Raw genomic sequence first — 24,188 nt, forward strand, 5'->3', positions numbered from 1 at the left:
GTGAGAAGAGGGGAAGAACTGTCAACTGACCACTACCTTGTTGTGTGCACTCTACGGCTTCAGAAACCAGATGCTACCATCGATGCTGGTAGACCTAAGCAGCTATACCACGTGAAATGGGAGGCATTGGAAAATGAGGCTTTGAGGAAGAATTTTGCAGATGACATTTCCTCTAGGTTCAAAGAGATTCCCAAGCATACTGCAGATGTTGAGGAGGAGTGGAAGCTGTCATTGCCTCTTCACTTTCATACTGTGGCAGACAGCAGCTCGGCGTGGCAACAGGCAGTGAGAAAAGGACACCTTGGTGGAACCAAGAAGTCCAAAAAACTGTCCGGGCAAAAAAGGAGTCCTACCTAACATGGCTTAGTGTCAGGTCACCTGAGATGCGTTTGTGGTATGCTGAGGCATGAAAAGCTGATGCTGAGGCAGTAAAGACAGCAAAGCAGAAGGGTTGGGAATCCTTTGGAGAAAGATCAGACTCATCCTATGCAAAGGCAAACAAAGTATTCTGGCAGACCATCCGCCACCTTCGAGGGAGAAAATCATGCACAGCAAGGGCAATTAAGGCCTCTGATGGTTCACTTTTAACAACCAAGAAGGATCTCCTCCACAGATGGAGGGAATACTTTGAGAGCCTTCCTAACCCGGGTGGCCCAGCAGTTGTGGACATCCAAGAGGTGCAGATCGGGGCAATGGCTAGTCTCACAGCAGAAGAGGTCCATTTAGCAAAAAAATTGCTAAAATCGGGCAAGGCTGCTGGCAATTATGAAATTCAGCCCGAAATGCTAAAAGCCTTAAATCGAGATGGTGTTCTCTGGCTGACTCAAGTGTGTCAAGCTGCTTGGATATCTGGGTGAGCACCAAAGCAATGGCAGACAGGCATAATAATATCAGTCTTCAAGAAGAGAGATCAGAAGGATTGCAGTAACTATCGTGGCATCTCTCTGCTCAGCCGGCCTGGGAAAGTGTATGCTAGGTGCTTGGAAAGACGGTGCAGGAGCATAGTTGAGTCAAAGTTCCAGGAAGAACAATGTGACTTTCGTCCTGGTAGAAGCACAAGTGACCAAATCTTCACTTTAAGGTCTTTGAGTGAGAAATCTTGGAAATATGCCAAGAATGTCTACATGTGTTTTGTGGACCTGGAGAAGGCATATGGCCGGGTTCCTCGGGATAAGCTTTGGCAAGTAGTACAGGAGTATGGAGTGGATGGCCAACTATTAGCTGCCATCAAGTCTCTGTGTGAATGCCAAGAGTTTTGTGTCAGGGTAAACAGCACAAAGTCTGAATCTTTCACAGTTTCTGTTGGTCTCCGCCAAGGGTGTGTTCTGTCACCCTTCCTTTTCATAACATTTAAGGACTGGATTGATAGGCACAGCTGAGGCAGTGAGTGTGTCAGAATTGGAAGATGTAGCATTGGACGTCTGCTTGTTCTGCTTAGCTCTTCCACAGATGACCTCCAGCAGACCCTGGATAGGTTTTTAGCTGTTTGTGCAGATGTCGGAATGAAGATGTGTGGCTAAAACTGAAACATTTGTGGTCTCAAGACAACCATCCCGGTGCACTCTACATGTAAGTGGAGTCCCAATGAAGCAGGTGGAGAAGTTTAAATACCTTGGGTCCATATTCACGAATAATGGAAAATGGGACGTAGAGCTAGATACTCGAATTGGCTTAGCAAGCTCAATATTGCGGGAGCTTGGCTGTTCGGTAGCATTGAAGCGGGAGTTAAGCCAGAAGGCAAAGCTGGCTGTCTTCAATACAGTCTATGTCCCCATCCTCACCAATGGTCATGAGAGTTGGGTAATGACTGAAAGAATGCGGACACGAATCCAAGTGGCTGAAATGAAGTTCCTTTGAGGGGTTGTGGGGCTGACAAGACTCGGCAGAGTCAGAAGCTCTGCAATTCGGGAAACCCTCAATACCCAACTGCTGCTTCTCCGTGTTAAGAGATCACAGTTACGTTGGTACGGGCACCTGGTCAGAATGCCACAAGAGAGGCTCCCTCAGCAGGCCCTCTTTGCCAAGACAGAGGGTGGGAGGCCATGTGGAAGGCCAAGGACTCGCTGGATAGATTATATCCAAGACCTTGGGTGGACACATTTGGGAATCCCACCAGAACACCTGAGCTTGGTGGCAGAGGATCATGACCATTGGAAGTTCCTCTTGCAGCTGTTGCCCCCACAACCCAATTAGGAAGGGTGGACCTTGAAGATGTATGTATGTATGTACTGAAGTTCTAAGGATACCCTAACAGCTTGGAGAACTGCACATGGTCACCATCCAAGTAAATGCTATCAAACGGAAGGGCTTTAACATTGGTGATCCAATCTATGATGTTACAGATTGGAAACAGTAGAACATGCATTCTACAGTTTCTTGCCCTACATATTTGGAACAGATTATGTAATATGTTGGGCATTCTATTACAACATTTCATTATTTTACAATAATCACCTGTCAACAGTAGGAAAGAGAATTATGATGTCCATAATTAACAATTTAAAATATTAATTATGGAAAGTCAGGAAAAATTATGTATTTGAAAACCAGCAGTGTGACATACAAATGCTTTGCAATTCTAGGCAATACCAAATTTTTTGCCTATTTTTACCTTCAAGAAAGATCCTTACTTCATTCCCTTTTACTTTTGATAATATTCTAATTTTCCTTTAAAGATTTCCTTCATAGCATAGTTGATTTTGTAGCTTGCTGTGCATGTGGCATGTATGCATCTTGTTGCTTAAAAATGTGGCAGGTGCAGGACAGGAATGTGTATGCATGAAATGTAGGCATCAAGAGATAGTGCTTCAGAAATGGGTGAAATTCAATTTGCATATACCAGTAGTGCATTGGAGGAAGGAGAGAATGTGATGTGAAAGACATGCATATGGATTTAACCTTGAGTAGTGTGGATGAAAGTTTGATTGCCATGATTGTATATTTGAATGTCAACTGAAAGCAGAATATGTAGAGAGAGACAGAGAACTGCCAAGAAAGAAAATGGAAGAAATGAATAGCGTGAATGAAGATATTAAGAGGATGGAAAATTGGGTAGTGCAAGAAGAACAAGAATAAGCATGAGAGAAAGTGTCAGAGGGCAAGAGAGAAAAGCGAGAGAATGGGAAAGCCAGGAAAGAGGAAATTGCAGAAAGTCAAGAGACAGAGAGATGTGAGGGAGGGAAAGTAAAGGGAAAGGGAGAGAAGGAGAGAGAGATTGGAAGCAGCAAGGATCAGGAATGCTAGTGAGAGAAGAATGAACAAATCCTTTCGGAGCGTTGTTATTATTATTATGGGCAACTCCAAGGAGTCAGACTCATCGAGGGAGGCCCTTAACATCATGTCAAGGACTATTCAGCATTTGCACAGTATCTATCATACTTTGCTTTGAAATCATTCACAGCCATAGCACCCACAACAGACTCTGGCAGCTTATTCCACTCATTCACCACTCTCCAAATAAAAAAACCTACCACAACTATTCTGAAAAATTTCCTTTGAATTAACCCTGTAACCCCCCCCCCTCCAATCATATCACCCCTTTTTCTGCTTATCAACCAGTTTCTGTAACCCACAAACCTTCAACCTGTTCTCGTAAGGTTCATTCAATAGACCAGATACCATCTTGGTCACTAACTTCTGGACCTTCTCGACCTCCTCCTCATCACCAAGAAATCCTGGCACCCAGATCTGTGCACAGTAGTCAAAATTGGCTCGATAAAGAGAAACAAGGCTCGATATCGATACTGTTCCTCTTTATCAAGGCAAAATAAAGAGGAACAATAACTGTCTCTGCTCATCAAAGTATTCTTCAGTATCCAAGTGATCAGATGAGCTGCTTTAGCCACTTTTGCTATTTATCCCCCTAAACTTTAACTCCCTAATCCACTAACACTCCCAAGTCTCTGGCTTTGTCAATTTCCTAGAGTACGGTTCCACCAATGTGGTATACTACTGATAATCTTTTCACTCCACCTTACACTTTGCCAAATTAAACTGACATCTATTCTCCTTAGCCCAATCTGCCAATCATCCTACAAAATTTTGACATGTGTATTCACTATTGCTCTACCCAACTTTGCATCATCGGCAAATAACTGAACAGTTCCTCTGAAATCCTTTCCTATATCATTAATGAACAAATTAAATAGCAGTGGTCCAAGAACAGAACCCTACAGCACACTAGTCACAGGCCTTCTTTTAGATTCTACTCCTGAATAAAGTACTCTGATATCTCTCCATCAACCACCCGCCTATCCATCTCACCAACCCAATATCCATCTGTGCTGCAGTTTACTTATTAGAATTCCATGTGGTATCGTGTCAAATGCCTTTGCAAAGTCCAACAGTATCACTGTAAACACATTACCCTTATCCAATTCAGCCATCACTATATTATCAAACATGAGCAAGTTACTGAGGCATGATCTACCCTTCACAAAACCATGATATCCACACTCCATACACTCATGTATGGAGATTCCAGCATGCCAGAGGAGGGATTGCCTGTGGGAAATGATAGTGTGGTAATGGCAGTGAAGAGGGATGAAATTGTAGAGATGATAGTAATAGTTGTTGCAAATGACTTGAGAGGTAATGTGAATTATATAGCATAAGACTGTAGTTGATGTTAGGGATAGTGCAGTAGAAATACATGCGAGTACATTGTCCCAGGATGAAAATGCAGAGTGGATGAGAAAAATATTGCGAAGAGAAGCAGAGGAGAAGATAACAAATGAGATGATACCGTGTGTAGGAAGAGAGAGAGAGAGAGATCTGGAATGTATGGAAGTGAGAAGTACATTTGAGGATAGAAGACAGCTGTAAGGAAGAGATGAATTACATTTGAATGCAGAAGGGCACAAGTATGTAGAGAGAGAGAGAGAGAGAGATATTGTTCTTTTCTGGGTAAGTGTCAGAGAAAAGAAAACAGAATTGAATGGGTTAAAAGTAGGAGGGATGGATTTGTGTGGGGATAGTGGCTTGAGAAATGAGAGGGTTTAGACTATATTAGAGCTAGGTGAAATATGAGAGGAGTAATAATGGCTATAACAATACTGGCAATGCACTGGTTTTCTGTATACAAATACTAGGAGAATTAGGAATAAAGGGAATGAGATTATAGCATTGAATGACTGAGTCACTCCAAAGATTGTTGGTATCAGTGAAACTTGGTTATGGATAAGTAAGGAGGATGTTCAAACAGGGATAGAAATTTTAGGAGATAGTATATTTCAAAAGGACAAAGAAGGTAAACATTGTGGTGGATTTTTGCTGATAAGAGATGAATGTGCACTCTTAGGATGGAGAATCACAGTGGAGGCTTTGAGAGTATATAGTGTCAGATAAACATGTATAAGACAAGATATTTAGTAGGATATGGCTATAGACCAGGGAATATAGATGGTGATGAGCAGGAAATGTTTAGGCAAATTAGTTTGGCAGTGCAAAGTGAGCGATCATTATTGGGGACCTCAGCTATACTATATTGGGAAAAGGAGACAGCATGCAGTAATAAGGAAACTGAATTTTTAGATTTTGCGTGGGACAACTGTCTTAGGCATCATGTGGTGGAGGGACCAACAGTTTTCGATTAGGTCATAGCATCAAAGGATCGATTGTTACTGAGATGTCATACTTGCCCACAGTTGGTGGGTTGTGACCAAGTAGTCCTGACATGGAGAATGAATAGGCATGTGGAAGTATCAGGACAGAAGAAATTCATGTGGAATTATAAGACAAGCAACTATTATAAATATAGAAACCAGCTTGCAGCACTACAATGGATGAAAATATTTAAAGAAAGAGAAGTGGTGCATGGGAGATATTTAAGAAAAAATTATTGACAGCAGCAGTAGATTATATATCTCAAGTGAAAAAATGAAGCAATTTGGAGTCAAATAGATTACAAGGGAGTGCTTAAGGGTCAAAACTGTGTAACTGGGAGGAGACCTCCACAGCCTTTTAAAGGAATGCAAAGAACCAACTGGGGTTTCTGATCTAATATCAATCTTACCCTCTCACAATGCACCCTGTTAGATATCTATCAATATTGAATGAACAAGGAAGGGCTGGCAAATTGGAATTAGCTAACCAAATTGTATTCTTATTGACTTAAACTACAATGTAAAATGATGATATAATATGACAGAATTTCATGCTGACTGGTGTGTTCCTGGTTAAATAAGGCCCTTGTGTTCATCAAGGAATCAGGACAAACAGCAAAAATGTCAACTACTGAAACAAATCCAAGAATACATCCCAAATCAATATCAGAGTTCTTCAACATAAGAAACATCAATGTAAATAGCAGAAGAATTGGATAAGTACCAGATAAACATAATGTACATGACTGAAACAAAGAAAACAAAAACAGTGAGATTTGTCTTAGCAACAAATATAAAATGTTATATTCAGGCAATAACAATCAGGGAAAAGAGATAGTAGCCATAATATTCAACTTAGTCTTGAATGGTAGGCAATATCAAGTAGAATGATGTGGGAAAATATCAAAATGAGGAACTGAACAAAGACTTATTTGTGCTTATGGTCCCACAAAAGGTTCTACCTAGGAAGAAATGGAGGAATTTGATGCATTAGAGAAGGTAGCTGGCTCAATAAAAAAAAAGAATTAGCCCTTGTTGGAAATCTAAACAGCAGAGTAGGAAATGATTACCAGACATACATAAATGTTTTGGGAAAATTTGACTAAAAGTGTAAAGCTAATAATAATGATAAATACTTGCTGGATTTCTGTTCAGGATATGGATTAGTTATTACTAGCAAAATGTTCAAACATAAAAATGTGCACAAATTTACATGGAGAAAAGATGCAAGAAAAAAAAGTCTCATTGTCTATGTTATAATTGATAGTGTTCTCCCACTGGTTCAGGACACAAGAGATACAGAGGATTTGAAATAATCACCATTTAGTTTTGAGCAGTATAAAATTGAATTTCATATTGAAAAAGAAGAGTGTGTAAGAAAGTTTTAAAATGAATCAAGACTGAGCAGCTTTCAGAGGTGAACCACAGGTTCAAATACACAAACATCATTGAAGAAAAATTAAAGAATTTGAAAACAAGAACCAAACCTTGGAGATCCAGTGGTAAATCCTGAAGAAAACATTGATGCAGCCAGAGAGAAATGTGGTGAGTTAAGGATAGAAAAATCAGAACTACATGGTGGACACAAGAAGTTAAAGAGGCAGTGAAACAAAAGAAGAAAGCATATCAAAAGTTCCTGGCAAGTAATTCAGCTTGTGTTCTTAGAGGATACACAGAAAAATGTAAGAAAGTGAAGTACTGTGTAAAACTAACTAAACCAAAGTTCTGGGACAACTTTAGTAAGAACATAGAAAATAAATATTAGGAAGGTGGCAAAATATTTCAGAAGCTGAAAAAGCTTAGAAATGGAGGAAAATGTACTGTGAAAGGAATTAGAGATGATAAAGGTGACATGAAAACTGATAGAGATATTCTAGATGTCTGGAATAATTATTTCAAAAAACTGCTAAAACAGTGTCAGCTTACTGTGAAAGGAATTAGAGATGATAAAGGTGACATGAAAACTGATAGAGATATTCTAGATGTCTGGAATAATTATTTCAAAAAACTGCTAAAACAGTGTCAGCATGATGGTAGAAAACTCCCAACAGGAATAGATATTTACTAAAATAAAGAGCCAAAAGGCTTCATTTCGGCAATGCAAAATTATATAAATCAAGTAGATATTAAATCCAGCATTATTTCAAAGCTGAATGCAGAAACTATGAAAGTGTCATATGAAATTTGACTAGAGAGCTTACCAGAATACACCCGCTGGCATTTATGAGTTGCTCTAATGCAGAATTTATAGGAGACATGAATTCTGCCCAAGCATTCATATATTCGATTTCTATTGGTCCATTTTGGTAAGGTTTCACTGGCTTGACAACTGTTTCGAACTGGTTGGTTCTACTCAGAGACCAGGCAGAAACCTTAAGAGAGCAAAAACTCTTGTTTGGTACTAAAAAACTTGAATTGTCAGAGAGGTATTTTTCGTAAGGGAACTCTCAATCAGTGCATAAAGTATTTACTAAAATAAGGAGCCAAAAGGCTTCATTTCAGCGATGCAAAATTATATAAATCAAGTGGATATTAAATCCAGCATTAATTCAAAGCCGAATACAGAAACTATGAAAGTCTCATACAAAATTTGACCAGAGATCCCAAAAACAGATTTTCCATGGAGTGGAAATGATGAACCAGGAAGGAGAGAGGATTTTGGACTTTGCAGTAGCATTTGATCTGGCAATTGTTAATTCCTTTTTCTGTAAGGAAGAGCATTTGATAACATTCAGAAGTGGCAACAATAGTTCACAGATTGACTACATTTTGACTAAAAGAAAACATCTTAAGGCAGTAACAAATTTTAAGGTAATCCCAACAGATCAGGTGGCACAGCAACACCAGCTGCTGTGCACAGACTTTAAGTCAAAGATAAGAACCTTTGGAAACCATGGGAGAAAGAAAATTAAGTGATTTCACTTAAAAGAAGAGGGTGTGTTCGAAACCGTTTGAAAAGATGTCGGAACTGTTTTAGGGAGAAGGTATTAGAGAGGATTTTGGATGGACTAAAAAGTGTACAAGACTGGTGGAGACATAATTCAAATGCAATTCTAAGCTGTGCAATTGAGGTGCTTGGTGAAACATCTGGAAAGATTAGAGAGAAGAAAGAGGATTGGTGGTGGAATGATAATGTACAAGATGCAGTGACGGCTAAGAGGAAGGCAAAGCAGAAGTGGGTCAAGTCCAGAGTGGTAGAGGACAGAGAGGAATACAGAGAGAAAAAGCGAGAAGCCAAAAGAGTTGTTGCACAGGCAAAGGCCATGGCATATCAAGACATGATCGATTAGGAACAAAGGAAGAACAGAGAAAGCATGTGAGGCAGATAAAATACTCTGGAGAAAGGGTATTAAAAAGGGAAGTGGATATAAGAAACAGATGGAGAATATACTTTGCACGGCTTTTGAATGAAGAAAATGCAAGGACTCACAGAGAAGATGGGAAGCCTAATGAGGGGGATGATGCAGAACATCAGTAAACTGTATATGGAGGCCATGAAGAGGATGATGAATGGAAAATCGGTAGGCCCTGACAGGATCTCAGTGGAGGCATGGAAGGCACTAGGGGAAGTGGGAATTGACCTGCTGTGGGACCTGTTCATAAAAGTTTGTCAACAGAAAAATATACCTGAGGAATGGAGGGAAAGTGCTCTTGTCCCCATCTACAAGAGTAAAGGAGCCCAAGACTGTAAGAATTACAGAGGAATAAAGTTGATGTCCCACACAATGAAGATCCTAGAGCAGGTTCTTGATGGAAGACTGAGGAAGGAGGTGGAGATTGCAAAGAGCAATTTGGCTTCATGCCTGGTCGATCAATGACAGATGCTATCTTTGGGTTACGACAGATGATGGAAACATTTTGAGAGAAGCAATGGGAGCTACACCTGGTTTTTATTGATCTGGAGAAAGCGTATGATAGAGTGCCAAGGCAAGAAGTCTGGAGGTGTTTGAGGGAGAAGAAGGTACTGGAGAAATATGTCAGGTTGATGCAGGAGATGTATAGAAATATGAAGACAAGAGTTCAAACCTGCCTGGGAGAGATAAAGTTTTCCAGTGACAGTTGGCTTGCATCAAGGGTCAGCATTAAGTCCGTTCCTGTTTAATATTGTGATGGAGGTGGTGACGGAGGAGGTGAGAGAAGATGCACCTTGGACTATGTTGTATGCTGATGACATCATGCTGTGTGCAGAATCAAGAGAAGAAGTGGCAGCTAAACTGGAAAGTTGGAGGAAAGTACTGGAAGAGAGAGGTATGAGACTGTGCAGAAGTAAGACAGAGTATATGTGTTGCAATGTGGATGGCAACCAGGAGACAGATCTAGAGCTGGAAGGAGATGTCATCAGGAAGGTCAGTGACTTTAGATACTTAGAGTCAACAATGAAAGAGGATGGTGAGGCCGAGAAGAAAGTGGGATGTAGGATACGAGTAGGCTGGAAGAACTGGAGAGAGATGGTTGGAGTGCTATGCGATAAGAGGATGCTGATCAATCTAAAAGGCAAAATTTACAGGACAGTAGTGAGACCAGCTATAACATATGCTATGGATACTGTGGCCCTGAGAAAAAATAACATCAGCAGGATGGAGGTAGCAGAGATGAGAATGCTTAGGTGGATGTGCGGTGTGACCAGAAAGGATCCTCTGAGAAATGACTATGTAAGGGGAACGGTGAAAGTTACGAACTTAGGAGCAAAGATACAGGAGGTGAGATTGAGATGGTTTGGTCATGTGATGAGGAGGGAGGAAGAGTATGTGGGAAGAAAGGTCATGCAGATGGATGTGCAGGGGAAGAGGAAACATGGACGGCCAAAGAAGAGATGGAGGGAGATGGTGGAGGAGACTTGAGGATGAAGAACTTGGATGTGACTACAGCCCAAGACAGGAGGTTGTGGACACAAACAGTGACCCTACTTAAGTGAGAAAAGCTGCAGAAGGAGAAGATCCTAAAAAAAGATTTTTTCTTGTCTAGAGATTTCAGTGTTGCCTGTGTAAGACTGGAAAAAATGATTCTTTTGTCGCAGATAAGGCAGAACTGTTTTGCTAGGGTTAAAAAGGTTATTTATCAGAACCAAATAAAACAATTGCTCTGTGATTAGAATTCAGGATAGTACAAGTTGATTTTCTGGAGGTTGTGGGGATTTTTGTAGTGAAATATTTGTCAAAAGAAAAGAAGGTACATTTCAGTTCTCTTCCCTTGACAAACACATTGTACTATAATCTCTTTGAAAAAAAATTGCACTCTAATGTACTGTAATCAGCCAAACTTTGGTTGGTAGTCAGCTAAAGAGGATCATTGATATAAAAAAGAAAGATGGTGGTGGTGAGAGAATAGTCCTGTGAGACCCCAGTATTATTTGCATGGGCAGAACACAAGGAATATTCTCCCATCATGTGTATCATGCATCGAGACAGTAAGACAACCCAGTTTCAGAAGCCACAGGACAGACCCAACAATGGAAGCTTACCTAATAGAATTTTGTTCAGATTTGGTCAAAAATGCTTGCAGATATCAAGAGTACCTACGAGAGACTCAAACTTTTACAACATACGTCTTCAGATATGAGTGACATAAGCAATCAGATCCACCTGTTGAGCGACAGTGAATAGAATTCATATTGGCAGTCATTACCCGAGTGCTTTCAAGTTAGTCATATAGCACAATAATCATGTCATTACTTCTTTCCATTACTTCAGAGCATAAACTAAGATAAGAGAAATTAGGCAACAGTTTGATGGTAAAGATTTGTCATCCTCTTAGAAATAAGTTGTATGTGGGCAAATTTCCAGCAGAATATGAAATTGTAAGAAGGCAACATAGAAAGAATGGGAATTAACTCTAGAGCACACATCTTTGGAACAATAATTGGGGAAATGCCTTCTAAACCAAGAGACGTTTTTGCTTTTCAATTTGGACAAGATTCTTCTGATCTATCCAGTTGACAGGCTTAAGTGTTGGACATTACTTTATTCATAACTATTTTATCAGTATTACAAAACAAAACAAAGTGCTAAATTATAAAAGATGTTTATAACTAGCTTATGTTTCAATGGATTTCAAACCAGGCATCTTCAGAATGAAATATGCTACATTTTGCACACAACAATAAGTAAGTGAAACAATTCAAACTGTAATATACAAAGGCTGCATCGTACAAACATTCACACAGCCAGGACTATTTATTCAAATGATGTAGTCCTTTCCATAGAACTTAACTACCTTTGCCATACTTTCTTGACCAATAATAAATTTAGTTTAATCCTTTATCCAAGTGTAAGCAAGCAAACTTTGCGCCTGAAGTATCTTCGAGACTGAGGCAACTCGTGGTAAAGGTGGACCAAGCTCTCATCACTCTTTGTCTTCGTATCTCCCATAGTTTGGCCGAGTGGTTGGCATATCCACTCTCCGACCAAAAGGCTGCGGATTCGAATCCTGGCATGGGCGTGGATGTTTGTGATTGTCTGTGAAAGCACTACTGGTGGTAGTTGGTGGTAGATGGCGTTGGTGTTAGATGATGAAGGTTGGTGGAGTAGTGAGACAAAGAGTTGTAAAGCTGATGCCCTCCCTCGAGGAGTCTTTGGACTCCCTGGAGGTGTGATATAATAATAACAATAATACAAAGCACATCTCCTTGCAGACATGTATATTGCTATGCATTATGGGAAGGGCCACTACCCAGACTGGTTTCAACCTTTATTGAGGTCTCGTCAGTGGGAGCCAGACCCAGAGGTGGTGACACTAAGGCAGAAGCAATGGAGAAGTCATATTTACCTATACGAGTTACCAAAAGGTGTACCACCTTATTATTAAATTACTCTGGATTAAGAGAAAGATGTTGGAAGTTTTTTTTGGCCAATGGCTACAGCTCCCACATAATAGATATAGATAAAATACTACATGGTTCCCCTACTTTCTCCCCCTCCCCAAACACACAAGAACACAACACCACTATTTTTTATTAAATATATCTGAAGTACATCTGAAAAGACAGTCCTATTAAAATATAACCAAATGTCAAATTAGCAACTTTGATCTCCTAAGGACAAAGACCATCCTGTAGCGCATCCTGGAATGTATGAGGCCCCCATGTGACTAACTTAGCCTACTATGGACAGACAGGAAAATCCATGCCTGTCCTGGCAGACCATGCTTTGGACACACCTACACATAAGATTAAATGGAAGAAGACCAGTATGTTATACAGAAGTCATTATAGAACCAAAAAGACTATTTGTAGAGTCAACAATGGCTTTGAAACATTCTCTTAACAAGCATGGTTGCATTAATCTGTCAAAAAAGTTGGAGATTTTCATTTAAGATCAACTCCTACACAACTATAATAACTTCTTTTACACATCATCAGAGAATGTCAAATTAGGACTTTGGATCTTTGTCTGTTACAATTTGAATTGTTTTGCTTTCTCACTGTCATGTGAGAAGTAACATGTTTTGTTCTGAGGGTGATTATTTGAAATACAGGAAAATATAAGCCAGTTAATAAACATGTTGGAAGTCAAAGATGCCAAGCTATTTTAAACCTGATTTTACTCCATTTCCCAAGTAAGCAAACAGACAAATAAGTCGAGTTTGCACCTGCACTATTTGCTTACTTGGGAAATGGAATAAAACCAGGTTTAAAACAGCTTGGCATCTTTAACATATATTATATCCAAGGTAAAAAACTTTCAACATGTTGGAAGTTTTTTCACTTGGTTAGACTGTAAATTATATATTTAGTTTACTCCTTTATCCCAGTGTAAGCAAATAAAGTTTGAACCTGAAGGCAAAGCACAAAGCCCATAATGCAAAGCACATCTCTTGCAGAGATGTATAATGTTAGGAATTCTACTGATCTCTTTAGAAAGGTCAAAGAAGGCATGTATGTTACATTTCTGGAATTGTTAGGGCTGTTTATCAAAGTCAACCATATAGGAATTGTAGAATCAGTAAGAAGTCAGGAGGTTGTCTTTTCTGTGAGTGATGAAGATGCAGCAGAAACATAAAAGTTGAACAGATGCAAACAGAAATGTTGGATTAACTTTAGACTGATAGCTTTTGCAAAAGACCAGAAAGCATGTTGCCAATCAGACAGGATGCAAGTTTCCTGATTTCTGCTCTTTCAAAATCTATTTTAGATGAGTTATGGTTTTCTTACAGATTTTTCCTGCTTTGGCACAAGCAAAAAAGGAAGATGAAGTTCTGAATGAGAGCTAATTATGGTAAGCTCAGTTCTTCGACTGTACATCCTTAGCACATCTCTCAGAGAACCAAAGCTTAGATAAGAGCCAGGAAAGTAGAGTGGAATAATTATTGTTACTATTATTTCATGGGGACCCCATGAAGTAAAGATTAATGAATCTTTAATGACTTTAATGACCAGTAATGACTGGATGACTGATTCTAATCACTATTCACAGAATACTTATACCTCTCCTTGAACTTATTCACTGAGGAAGCACTTAAAACCACCTGTGGCAAATCACACTAGCCATTCACCATCCTCCAAGCTAAATAATGTGACATATCAGCATTAATATTGTATAAGAGTATGATTAACAGTTATAACATGCCTGCTAACCATACTCTTATACAATTTCCAGGGAGTGACCTTTGTTTTCTGACTTCATGCCATGCACTGAAAGAAAAACTTCTGTATCAGTCCGATGAAATCCCTTTAATGACATATTTTTATCCCATCTCCTCTTTTGCACCTATCAGTTTTTGAAGTTCAAGGAACTTTCTGTTCTCATAGGGAGCATTCCATAGACCTGCCACAAAGTTTGATGCCTCACTCCAACACACTGACACAATGGTCTGTTTTGATGTTTCCGCCTTATTCACCAATGTCCCACTCAATGATACCTTAGACCTCATCCAAGCCAAATTTCCTCCCATTATCTCAGCCCTATTTCGGTTCACCATGAACTCGGGCTATTTTGTTTGGCAAGGAAAATTCTACAAACAGAGGAGACAGCCATGAGTTTTCCACTCTCTCCACCCCTGGCTAACTTCTTCATGGAGACTTTTGAAGAAAAAGCCTTTAACTCTGCCCTACATAAGCCTACTGTCTGGTTAAGCCATGTGGTTGCACAGTCTGGATACACTCCACAATTTCTAGCTCCTGTTTACAGAAAATCTACACATACATGTAGATGTATTCATCAGCAGTCACACTCTCCTCCTCCTAACAGGGCAAAATTAATCAGTTCAGATAGCAATGCCCTAACTACTGAACTTAACCATATCATTACCACCTTCTTAGTCAATGGCTACAACCCCTAAAATATCCAAAATATATTAAAACCAGTTAACCCACCCCTCGCCCTTCATAGCAGAGATTACTCTAAATCTATTATTATTCCACATATCTGTGGTACATCCAAAAAACTAACAAAAATTCTAAGAAAATAGGACCTCACAACCAGGTACACACCACATAAGAAATTAGCATCTCTTATCTGCCCCACCAAAGACCACCACTTCCCCTAGACCTACCTGGAGTATACCTGGTCCCTTGCCGTTGCAAACTGTCCTAATATGGCTAAACAGGCAGGACAGCCAATATGAGGATATCTGAACACAAGGACTACACCTGGTTCCATCGCTACAGCCACTCAGGACTTGCAGACCATACACTGGACACCAACCACAGAATACACTGGAAGAAGACCACTTTATTACACCTCAATAAGTATGAATGATTATTGCTTGAATCAGCCTCAGCTCTGAAAAACTTCCCAAACCTCCCCAAATTTGGGAAGCATATGTTCTAAGATTATCAGCCCAACAGCCAAGATAATCCAATTTAGGCTGCTAGGGGGCATGTTTTAGGACTAGGAATGACTTCAGTTACTTTCATCAGACTCATTTACTTAGTGTGGGAAGCCTGTGTGCACATAGTTTTGTGATCCCTCAAAATGGCAATGTAACACTGCCAAAATATAGGTAGTTGCCTGGTTGGCCGAGTGGTTAGCATATCCACTCTCCAGCCAAAAGGCTGCGGGTTCGAATCCCGCAGTGGGCATGGATGTTTGTGATTGTCTGTGAAAGCACTAGTGGTGGTAGTCGGCTGTAGATGGCGTTGGTGTTAGATGATGAAGGATGGTGGAGTATTGAGACGAAGAGTTGTTGTAGAGTTGATGCCCTCCCTCGATGAGTCTTTGGACTCCCTGGAGGTGTGATATAATAACAATAATTAATTTAGTATAAAAAAAAATCTAGCCGAAACTGACCAAACATGATATTTCCGACACTGTGTTAAATTGCAGTGCATTTGTTTCAAAATCTAAAGAATTAATCGAATAATTTCAATTATTAATGATGTAATGATCCAATTAGTAATGATGTAAATTTTTCATGTAGTACTATCATATCCTGTACATCCCTTGAGGGTATATATATCAGGAATTTGACGATGGTGATAATTAATTTAGTTAATGTTGTCATTTTCTACAAAATTAGAAGTGTCTGACCAACTTATCTACAAGAATTACGATTGTTTGATGTACCTTGTATTCCCGTTTCTTTGATTTGCTTGTTTCTACTCACTGATGCTGTAATGTTCTTTTCAGTACCAAATATTTGTACTTTCATTTCATTAAAGTTAATTACTGTGGTTATTGTATAATTTGCTGTTTATAGTTATGCCACGGATACCTTTAAACATTATATTTTTCATTTTCAATCTCAATCATGTCCTGAACTGTTGATGAAGAAAGTTTACAGAGTTTGCAGGTGCTTTTGTTGGAAGGTGCATCATGATATGGGCACTGATCATGAATCATTCTGAGTCTTCTTTCTATTGAACCAATTTTGTTAATTTTGTATGAAATGTGCTTTTAATATGTAGCAGTGGAAGCTGGTGAAAATTTTAAGTGGGGTGCTGCATATACAAAATAAGAAAAATAATTCATTTTTTATTAATCAGTAACCACTTTATTAATAAGTAAATTTACATATTAAAAACATTACTTTATTAAAAATATTTCACCTTCACCACAAACACAAACCAATAATAAAAGTTTCGCACACAGAAATAATGAGTGCAAGCATACAATTTATCTGTAGCGACACTGCTCTTTGAGCAGTGTTGGTTTCGAAATTCTGACACTGCATTAGATTGCAGTGCGTTTGTTTCGTGTAATGATAATTGAGAAAATATAATTCTTTTCAATATTTTCAACAGTGATACTCATCATAATTCAGCCTTGTATCTATAATAAATAAATAATTATATGATATTTTAACAGAATAAAATAAGATTTACCAAAAATATTTCATCCTCACTACGAACACATACCAATAATAAAAGTTTCGTATCTCACAGAAATAACGCATGCAAGGATACAGTTTATCTGTAGCAACACTGCTCGACGAGCAGTGTCAGATTCACTTGTTACGTGCAGTGGCAAGTGCAAACAAATATCGGCGAGTCTAGCCGAAACTGACCAAATGTGATATTTCCGACACTGTTAGATCACAATGCATTTGTTTCATAATCTAAAGTGTTAATCGAACAATTCTAATTATTAACTTGAAAGTTTATTTTTCACTAGGTTAGACTATAATAAATTTAGTTTAATCCAAAACTAAATTAAACTAAATTTATTATAGTCTAACCTAGTGAAAAATAAACTTTCAACATCTTTCTCTAAATAAAAAGTAATTTAATAAAAAAAAAGGTGGCAAACCTTTTGGCAACTCCTATAGGTAAAGATGACCTTGCTACTGCTTCTGCCTGGTATCTCCAACTCTAGGACTGGCTCCCACTGAAGAGACCTCAATAAAGGTCAAAACTAGTCAGGGTAGTGGCCAATCCCTTAATGCATTACAGTATACATATCCACAAGGAGATGTGTTTTGCATTATGGGAGATACTGGGATGGGAGTGCTGGTAGCTTGCTCCACCTTTGCTACGAGTTGCCTGGTGTTGGACTACTTACCCAGGTAAGTTAGTACAATACTATATTCAGTCCTGAAGATATTTTCAGGCGTAAACTAATTATTAACTATTCAGTCAATGTCGATGCCTAAGCTGTAACCTTTAACATGTTGTATTGCATTTATATAACATTGTAAGCATTGTTATTATTTACAAACACAAACAACATTTAATTTTTTCGTTTTTTCCTTGGGTTGCTGCACTGTTGCAGTGCTTATGTTCAAGCCGCCACTGACATGTAGCATATTATATCAACAGTCCAGTAATTCCAGAGTCCACAAGTTCTGAGCAACGAGCCAAAGTCTCAACTCAGCCTGTTTGCAGCAGGAGAGTCTTTCAGAAATTCACAGAATATGTCATTTACATACATGTGTGCACGTATGTAAATGAGAAATGCTGACATGGAAGCCGATTGTCTGCTATAGAAAATTCCAAGCTGTTTATGAAGCAAAAATGGCAGCTATACTCCATAGTATTTTCATCACTGTAGAAACTCCACCATGCAAAGCTTAATGAAGATAACAGGTAGTTTTATGATCAAGAAAAGTAAGAGTACGTTTCCTTAAACAGTGTACATTGTATGTATGATAGTATAAAATAAGAAAAACTTGACCAAATCAAATTAAAAGTAATTCACCTATGCTTGTGAGACTTGTATTAACTTCACCCCAATGTGAATCTCCGTCAGAAAAGTTAAACCGTGTGTTGGATAAGCAGGAATATATATAATCCTCATCTGATGGCCATTGTAAACTTCTGACATATTTATCATACTGCACATAAATGTGCAGTGATATGACAGTTTTTCCATTTGTGGAACTGAAATAAACACAGTTACATAATCAGAGAATATATCAATAAGTAACAATGAATAAGGTACATTCAGGAACTGAAAAAAATATATAGAAATATATAAACATATAAAAAAAAAAGATACAAAAATAATAAAAATAGTATATAAAATCATACCAATTGCTTTATAATATCCTCACTCATCTTCATACCATTAATACAAACTCATTTACCATTATTTTACAACTCCGCTGTCTTTTATGCCTTCATCAGTCTTACTACTCTCTACTGTGTCATTCACCATTATGCCACATTTGCTATTCCTAACTTCATACCTATATTGCTTATAGGTATGGTGAAGTTACTTTTGAAAACTATTGAAAACTAGTTTAACTTCATTATAAAAATTTATAAAAAAAAAAAATCACTAATGCAAGACCTACCCCTTCACAAAACCATGTTACTCCTTAAAAAGTATCATATTCTGCTCCACTCAGTTCTGAATTCTCTTTTATGCTTCATAACTTTCCCACTTCTCATTCACATTATCTTTCTTTGCTATGAGACAAACACTTATTCTTCTATTTATTATTATTTAGGCCTCCAAGGAGTCAAAAGTCATCGTGGGAGATCCTTCCTAGGAAACACGTCTATCAAGACTCATCGTGGGAGGACCCCCTAGGAAACACAAAATCAATCATACCACCCCTTAAATTCATTGAACGTTCCCGCTGTCACCACTCTATCGAGCAATGCATTTCACGGTTCAACTACCATCCATACAAAAAAACCACTCATCACCCTCTTGCTCACAGTTTCCTTTCGTAACTTCCAGGGATGGCCCCTTGTCATCACCCCTTCCCGCTGTTCAACCAAGCGAAAGAACTCCCCAGTGTCAACCCTATAACCACCTCTCAACTGCTTAAAAGTCTCAATCATATCACCTCTCCTTCTATCCACCAAACTTTGCAATCCACATTCCCTCAGCCGATCCTCATAACTAACATTGTACGGTCCTGAAACTGTGTTTGTTATCCGCTTCTGTACCCTTTCCACAGTTAATTTATCCCCTTCAAATCCTGGAGACCAAATCTGAGAACAATAGTCTAAGTGAGGTCTGATCAAGGTCTTATAATGGAATGACAACTCTTATCTCTGCAGGTCAGTGTCCTTCTCATTATTGCAGCAATCCTCTGTGTTACCTTCACAACCTTTGCAATATGTCCCTTGAATTTCAGGTTTTTATCAATCATCAACCCCAGATCTCTTGTCTTCCCTACTTCTTCCAGTATATGCAGAAAAGTGGAGATATGATTGAGACATTCAAATTGCTGAAGGGTTTCTATAGGATTAATTCAGAGGATATTTTTGAGAACAGGACTGGGGGTGGGAGGACTAGGGGACATCCATGGAAGCTGGGCAGGAGTGTGGTTAGTAAGGGTGTAAGAGATGGGATTTTTACTTTTAGAGTGGTGAATGAGTGGAATAAGCTGCCAGAGTCTATTGTGGTGCCATGGAAGCTGGGCAGGAGTGTGGTTAGTAAGGGTGTAAGAGATGGGATTTTTACTTTTAGAGTGGTGAATGAGTGGAATAAGCTGCCAGAGTCTATTGTGGGTGCCATGACAGTGAATGAGTTCAAGGCAAAATATGATAGATACTGTGTGAATTAGAATAGTTGTGATGGACATGATATTTAGGGCCTCCCTCCATGAGTCCAAGGACTCCTTGGAGTTGCCCGTATATAATAACAATAATATCTCCTTCAATAGAGGAGATATACTGGAGATATGCAGCATCCTATCGATGTGTCCCAAACCTCAAGACCTAATATTTTGCTGCATTAAACTGATACTCCCATTCATTTGCCCATCTGTCTAGCTTATTCAAATCCTCTTGCATGACTACCACATCTGCACTATTACTAATAACCCTTCCCAGCTTCACATCATCCGCAAACAACTGAATATCCCCCTGCAATCCACTGACAATATCAATGAATAAAGGTTAAACAATATAAGTCCCAGTAGTGAGTCCTGTGGGACCCCACTTGTAACCCTCTGCCTCCTTGAAACTGTCCTACCATACACAACTCTCTGATACCTATCGGACAGCCAATCCTGAATCCAGTTGACTAATCTGACATCTAGACCCATGTGCTGCAACTTGAATATCAGCTTATCATGTGGCACCCTGTCAAATGCCTTCGCTAAATCCAAGAAAATGGCAATATATGCCTTTCCCTCATCTACTGCTTTTGTAACTTTATTATAAAAGGCTAGCATATTACTAAAATCCCCTCACAAATCCATGTTGACTCTCACAGATAACATTAACCTCATCTGCCCAATGTTATATGGCCTCCTAACTAATTGTATATGGTATGTACAGGTATATGGTCCCTAACTAATTTCTCCAAGATCTTAACTACTGATGACACACAAACTGGCCTATAATTAGACACTTCCAGTCTGCTACCACCCTTATGCAATGGTACAATCTTACCTTCCTTCCATTCCCTGGGCACCTTTCTTGTAGCCAGACTTTCATTTAAAAACCAGGTCAAAGGAGCTGTCAGTTCTTTAGCACATTCTCTCAAAACTAGTGATGAAATACCATCCAGTCCCACAGCTTTACTGACATCTAGAGTACTGAATATTTGGAACACATTCTCCTCCTGCACCTCTAAACCTCGAACCTGCCCTATCCCTTGTTGCATTATAGATACTATCACCGTCAGTTACCAATATATCAATGCCCAATTAAATTAGCACTCAAGTTGCACACACATACACCACTTTTGTCAGCTTTAAAAAAAACCCAACTTATCTACACTATCCAACAAATGCATGTAACACACCTCACAAAACAACTAATATCCAAATTTAATTTACTAACAGACAAAGAAGAAACTGTCTTGCTTTCAATGACCATTAGTAAATGTCACTCTACCTTTAAAGAGTTTGGAAGAAAATTGAAATAAACACACACTATAAATACTACAAGTGAATAATTCTCCAGCTGCTCTGATACATAAAAACTCACAGCTAATTAACCAAAAAACTTACCTGAATACACAGTGATATTGGCTGCAACTTCATCTAAAGCACCTTCTGAGTAATATTTTCCTCCCTCCAATTAGTATCATCACTTTTACATGCCAACCAATTTCTCTAAATGTCTCAATAAAGGTCAAAGCTGCTGGTCTGTGTAGTGGCTTTTCCCATAATGCATAGCATTATTATTATCTGTAAGGATATGTGTTTTGCATTATGGGATACCAAGGCTATTGATGTGAAGTCGTTAGCCTCTATATACAAGTAGCTCAGTTATGAAGTTACTTCATGCTTTTTGCTTATCCTTGGATAAAGGATGAAACCAAGAATATAATTTCTTAGCCTCTGTAATTTATAGTATAACCAAGTGAAAAAAAAAAATTTCCACAGAAATCAAATTTCCTCCTACCATGCTAGTAACCGAGTACTATATGCCTTTAATAGTGTTATGAAAAAAAGCTTAAGGTTTAACAACAACAACAACAACAGGTTTAAGAATACTAAATCATTTGGATGCCTATTCCTGAAAAGGGAAATAAAAATCTGGCATCTAAGTACTGACCAATCACCATCATCTCAATCTTTTCAAAAATAATGAAGAAAATCATCAACAGTCAACTGATCAATTAAAGAAGCCCACCAATTAATCAGCAGCCATCAGTATGGATTCTGCCAATCTGGAGCCAGGCTGATTTCTTAGCCGAGATCACCCACCACTGGATGTGCCATGGAAAGATGTACTGTTGTCCTAGACATCTCCTGGGCTTATGATCATGTTTGGCATCATTGCCACCTTAACAAACTGCTTTCTACCTGTGAAGATACTGCCCCTTGTAACTGGATAGCCAACTTTCTCTAGTTGCATGTCATTGTGGATGTTTGGCTTTGCCACCAATGAAGAAGTGCCTCTGGGCTATGTTCTATCACTTATTCCTCTTTCTACTCTACATAAATAACATACTCTCAATCACCAACAATCCTATCCACAGTTTTGCCAATGGCAGCACACTTGATTCATTTTACTTTCAACAACCATGCAGTTCTTGGATATCCCAAGCATCCAGATAATCTGAAACCAGTGCCTTGAACACTGATTTCCATACCATCCTTCAGTGGGACAAGAACAATCAGGTCCATGTCACTAAAATGTCATCTTGCCTTTTCTCTCACAAAAGGGATCTCAGCTCACTTTCCCTTATCCTTAGTAATAAATAAATCACAAGACAGGATTGACATTTACTGCCAGTCTCTCCTGGTATAAGCACATCACATCGACAGGTTCTCTGATGTCTCAAAAATCAGAGATTCTTTTTTGTCCAAGATACTATTTTGAGGACCATAAAGAACTTGTTTTATCTGGGTTATAACACTGATTTCCATACCATCCTTCAGTGGGACAAGAACAATCAGGTCCATGTCACTAAAATGTCATCTTGCCTTTTCTCTCACAAAAGGGATCTCAGCTCACTTTCCCTTATCCTTAGTAATAAATAAATCACAAGACAGGATTGACATTTACTGCCAGTCTCTCCTGGTATAAGCACATCACATCGACAGGTTCTCTGATGTCTCAAAAATCAGAGATTCTTTTTTGTCCAAGATACTATTTTGAGGACCATAAAGAACTTGTTTTATCTGGGTTATATCTATCAATATTTACCAAATTAGAAATTAAAAATGAGAAAATTTTTAAAATGTATTAATTCATTCAAAAATAATAAATCCATTACATGTTAACAAAAATAACATTTTTTTAAATGAAAAATAACTACTTTCCAAAAATGTTGAAAGTTTATTTTTCACTTGGTTAGAGTATAATAAAATTAGTTTAATCCTTTATCCAAGTGTGAGCAAACAAAGTTTGCGCCTGAAAGTATCTTCAGGACTGGGGTAAAGTGGTACAACACCAGGGCACGCCTTGCAAAGGTGGAACAAGCCACCAACACTCCTATCTCAGTATCTCCTATAATGCAAAACACATCTCCTTGCAGATATGTCTAATGTTATGCATTAAGGGAAGGGCCAGTACCCAGACTAGTTTTGACCTTTATTGAGGTCTCTTCAGTGGGAGCCAGGCCCAAGTGGAGATACCAGGCAGAAGCATTAGCAGGTCATCTCTACCTATAGGAGTTGCCCTGGTGTTGTACCACCTTACCCCAGTCCTGAAGATACTTTCAGGTGCAAACTTTGTTTGCTCACACTTGGATAAAGGATTAAACTAATTTTATTATACTCTAACCAAGTGAAAAATAAACTTTCAACATCTTTCTCTAAATCCAGAGTAATTTATTAAAAAAGGGTGGCACACCATTTGGCAACTCCTATAGGTAGAGATGACCTGCTAATGCTTCTGCCTGGTATCTCCACTTGGGCCTGGCTCCCACTGAAGAGACCTCAATAAAGGTCGAAACTAGTCTGGGTAGTAGCCCTTCCCTTAATGCATAACATTAGACATATCCGCAAGGAGATGTGTTTTGCATTATAGGAGATACTGAGATAGGAGCGTTGGTATCTTTCTCCACCTTTGCAATGAGTTGCCCTGGTGTTGTACCACCTTACCCCAGTCCTGAAGATACTTTCAGGTGCAAACTTTGTTTGCTCACACTTGGATAAAGGATTAAACTAATTTTATTATACTCTAACCAAGTGAAAAATAAACTTTCAACATCTTTCTCTAAATCCAGAGTAATTTATTAAAAAAGGGTGGCACACCATTTGGCAACTCCTATAGGTAGAGATGACCTGCTAATGCTTCTGCCTGGTATCTCCACTTGGGCCTGGCTCCCACTGAAGAGACCTCAATAA

At 38.8% G+C, this 24,188-nt stretch overlaps 1 protein-coding gene across 1 annotated transcript in view; it reads right to left on the bottom strand.

Moving 5' to 3' along the window:
• LOC150104429 (uncharacterized) overlaps positions 1-24,188 on the bottom strand; it is a 137,472-nt gene that overhangs the window by 15,732 nt on the left and 97,552 nt on the right. The window contains exon 5 of the mRNA XM_090396481.1: positions 18,176-18,357. Within this exon, the coding sequence (XP_090252607.1) occupies positions 18,176-18,357 (182 nt within the window). The remainder of the gene's footprint in view (positions 1-18,175; positions 18,358-24,188) is intronic.

Source organism: Typopeltis vanoorti, chromosome 8, assembly GCF_054136105.1.
Source record: "Typopeltis vanoorti isolate ZY-2024b chromosome 8, IOZ_Tvanoo_1.0, whole genome shotgun sequence".
NCBI classification, from domain to species: domain Eukaryota; kingdom Metazoa; phylum Arthropoda; class Arachnida; order Uropygi; family Thelyphonidae; genus Typopeltis; species Typopeltis vanoorti.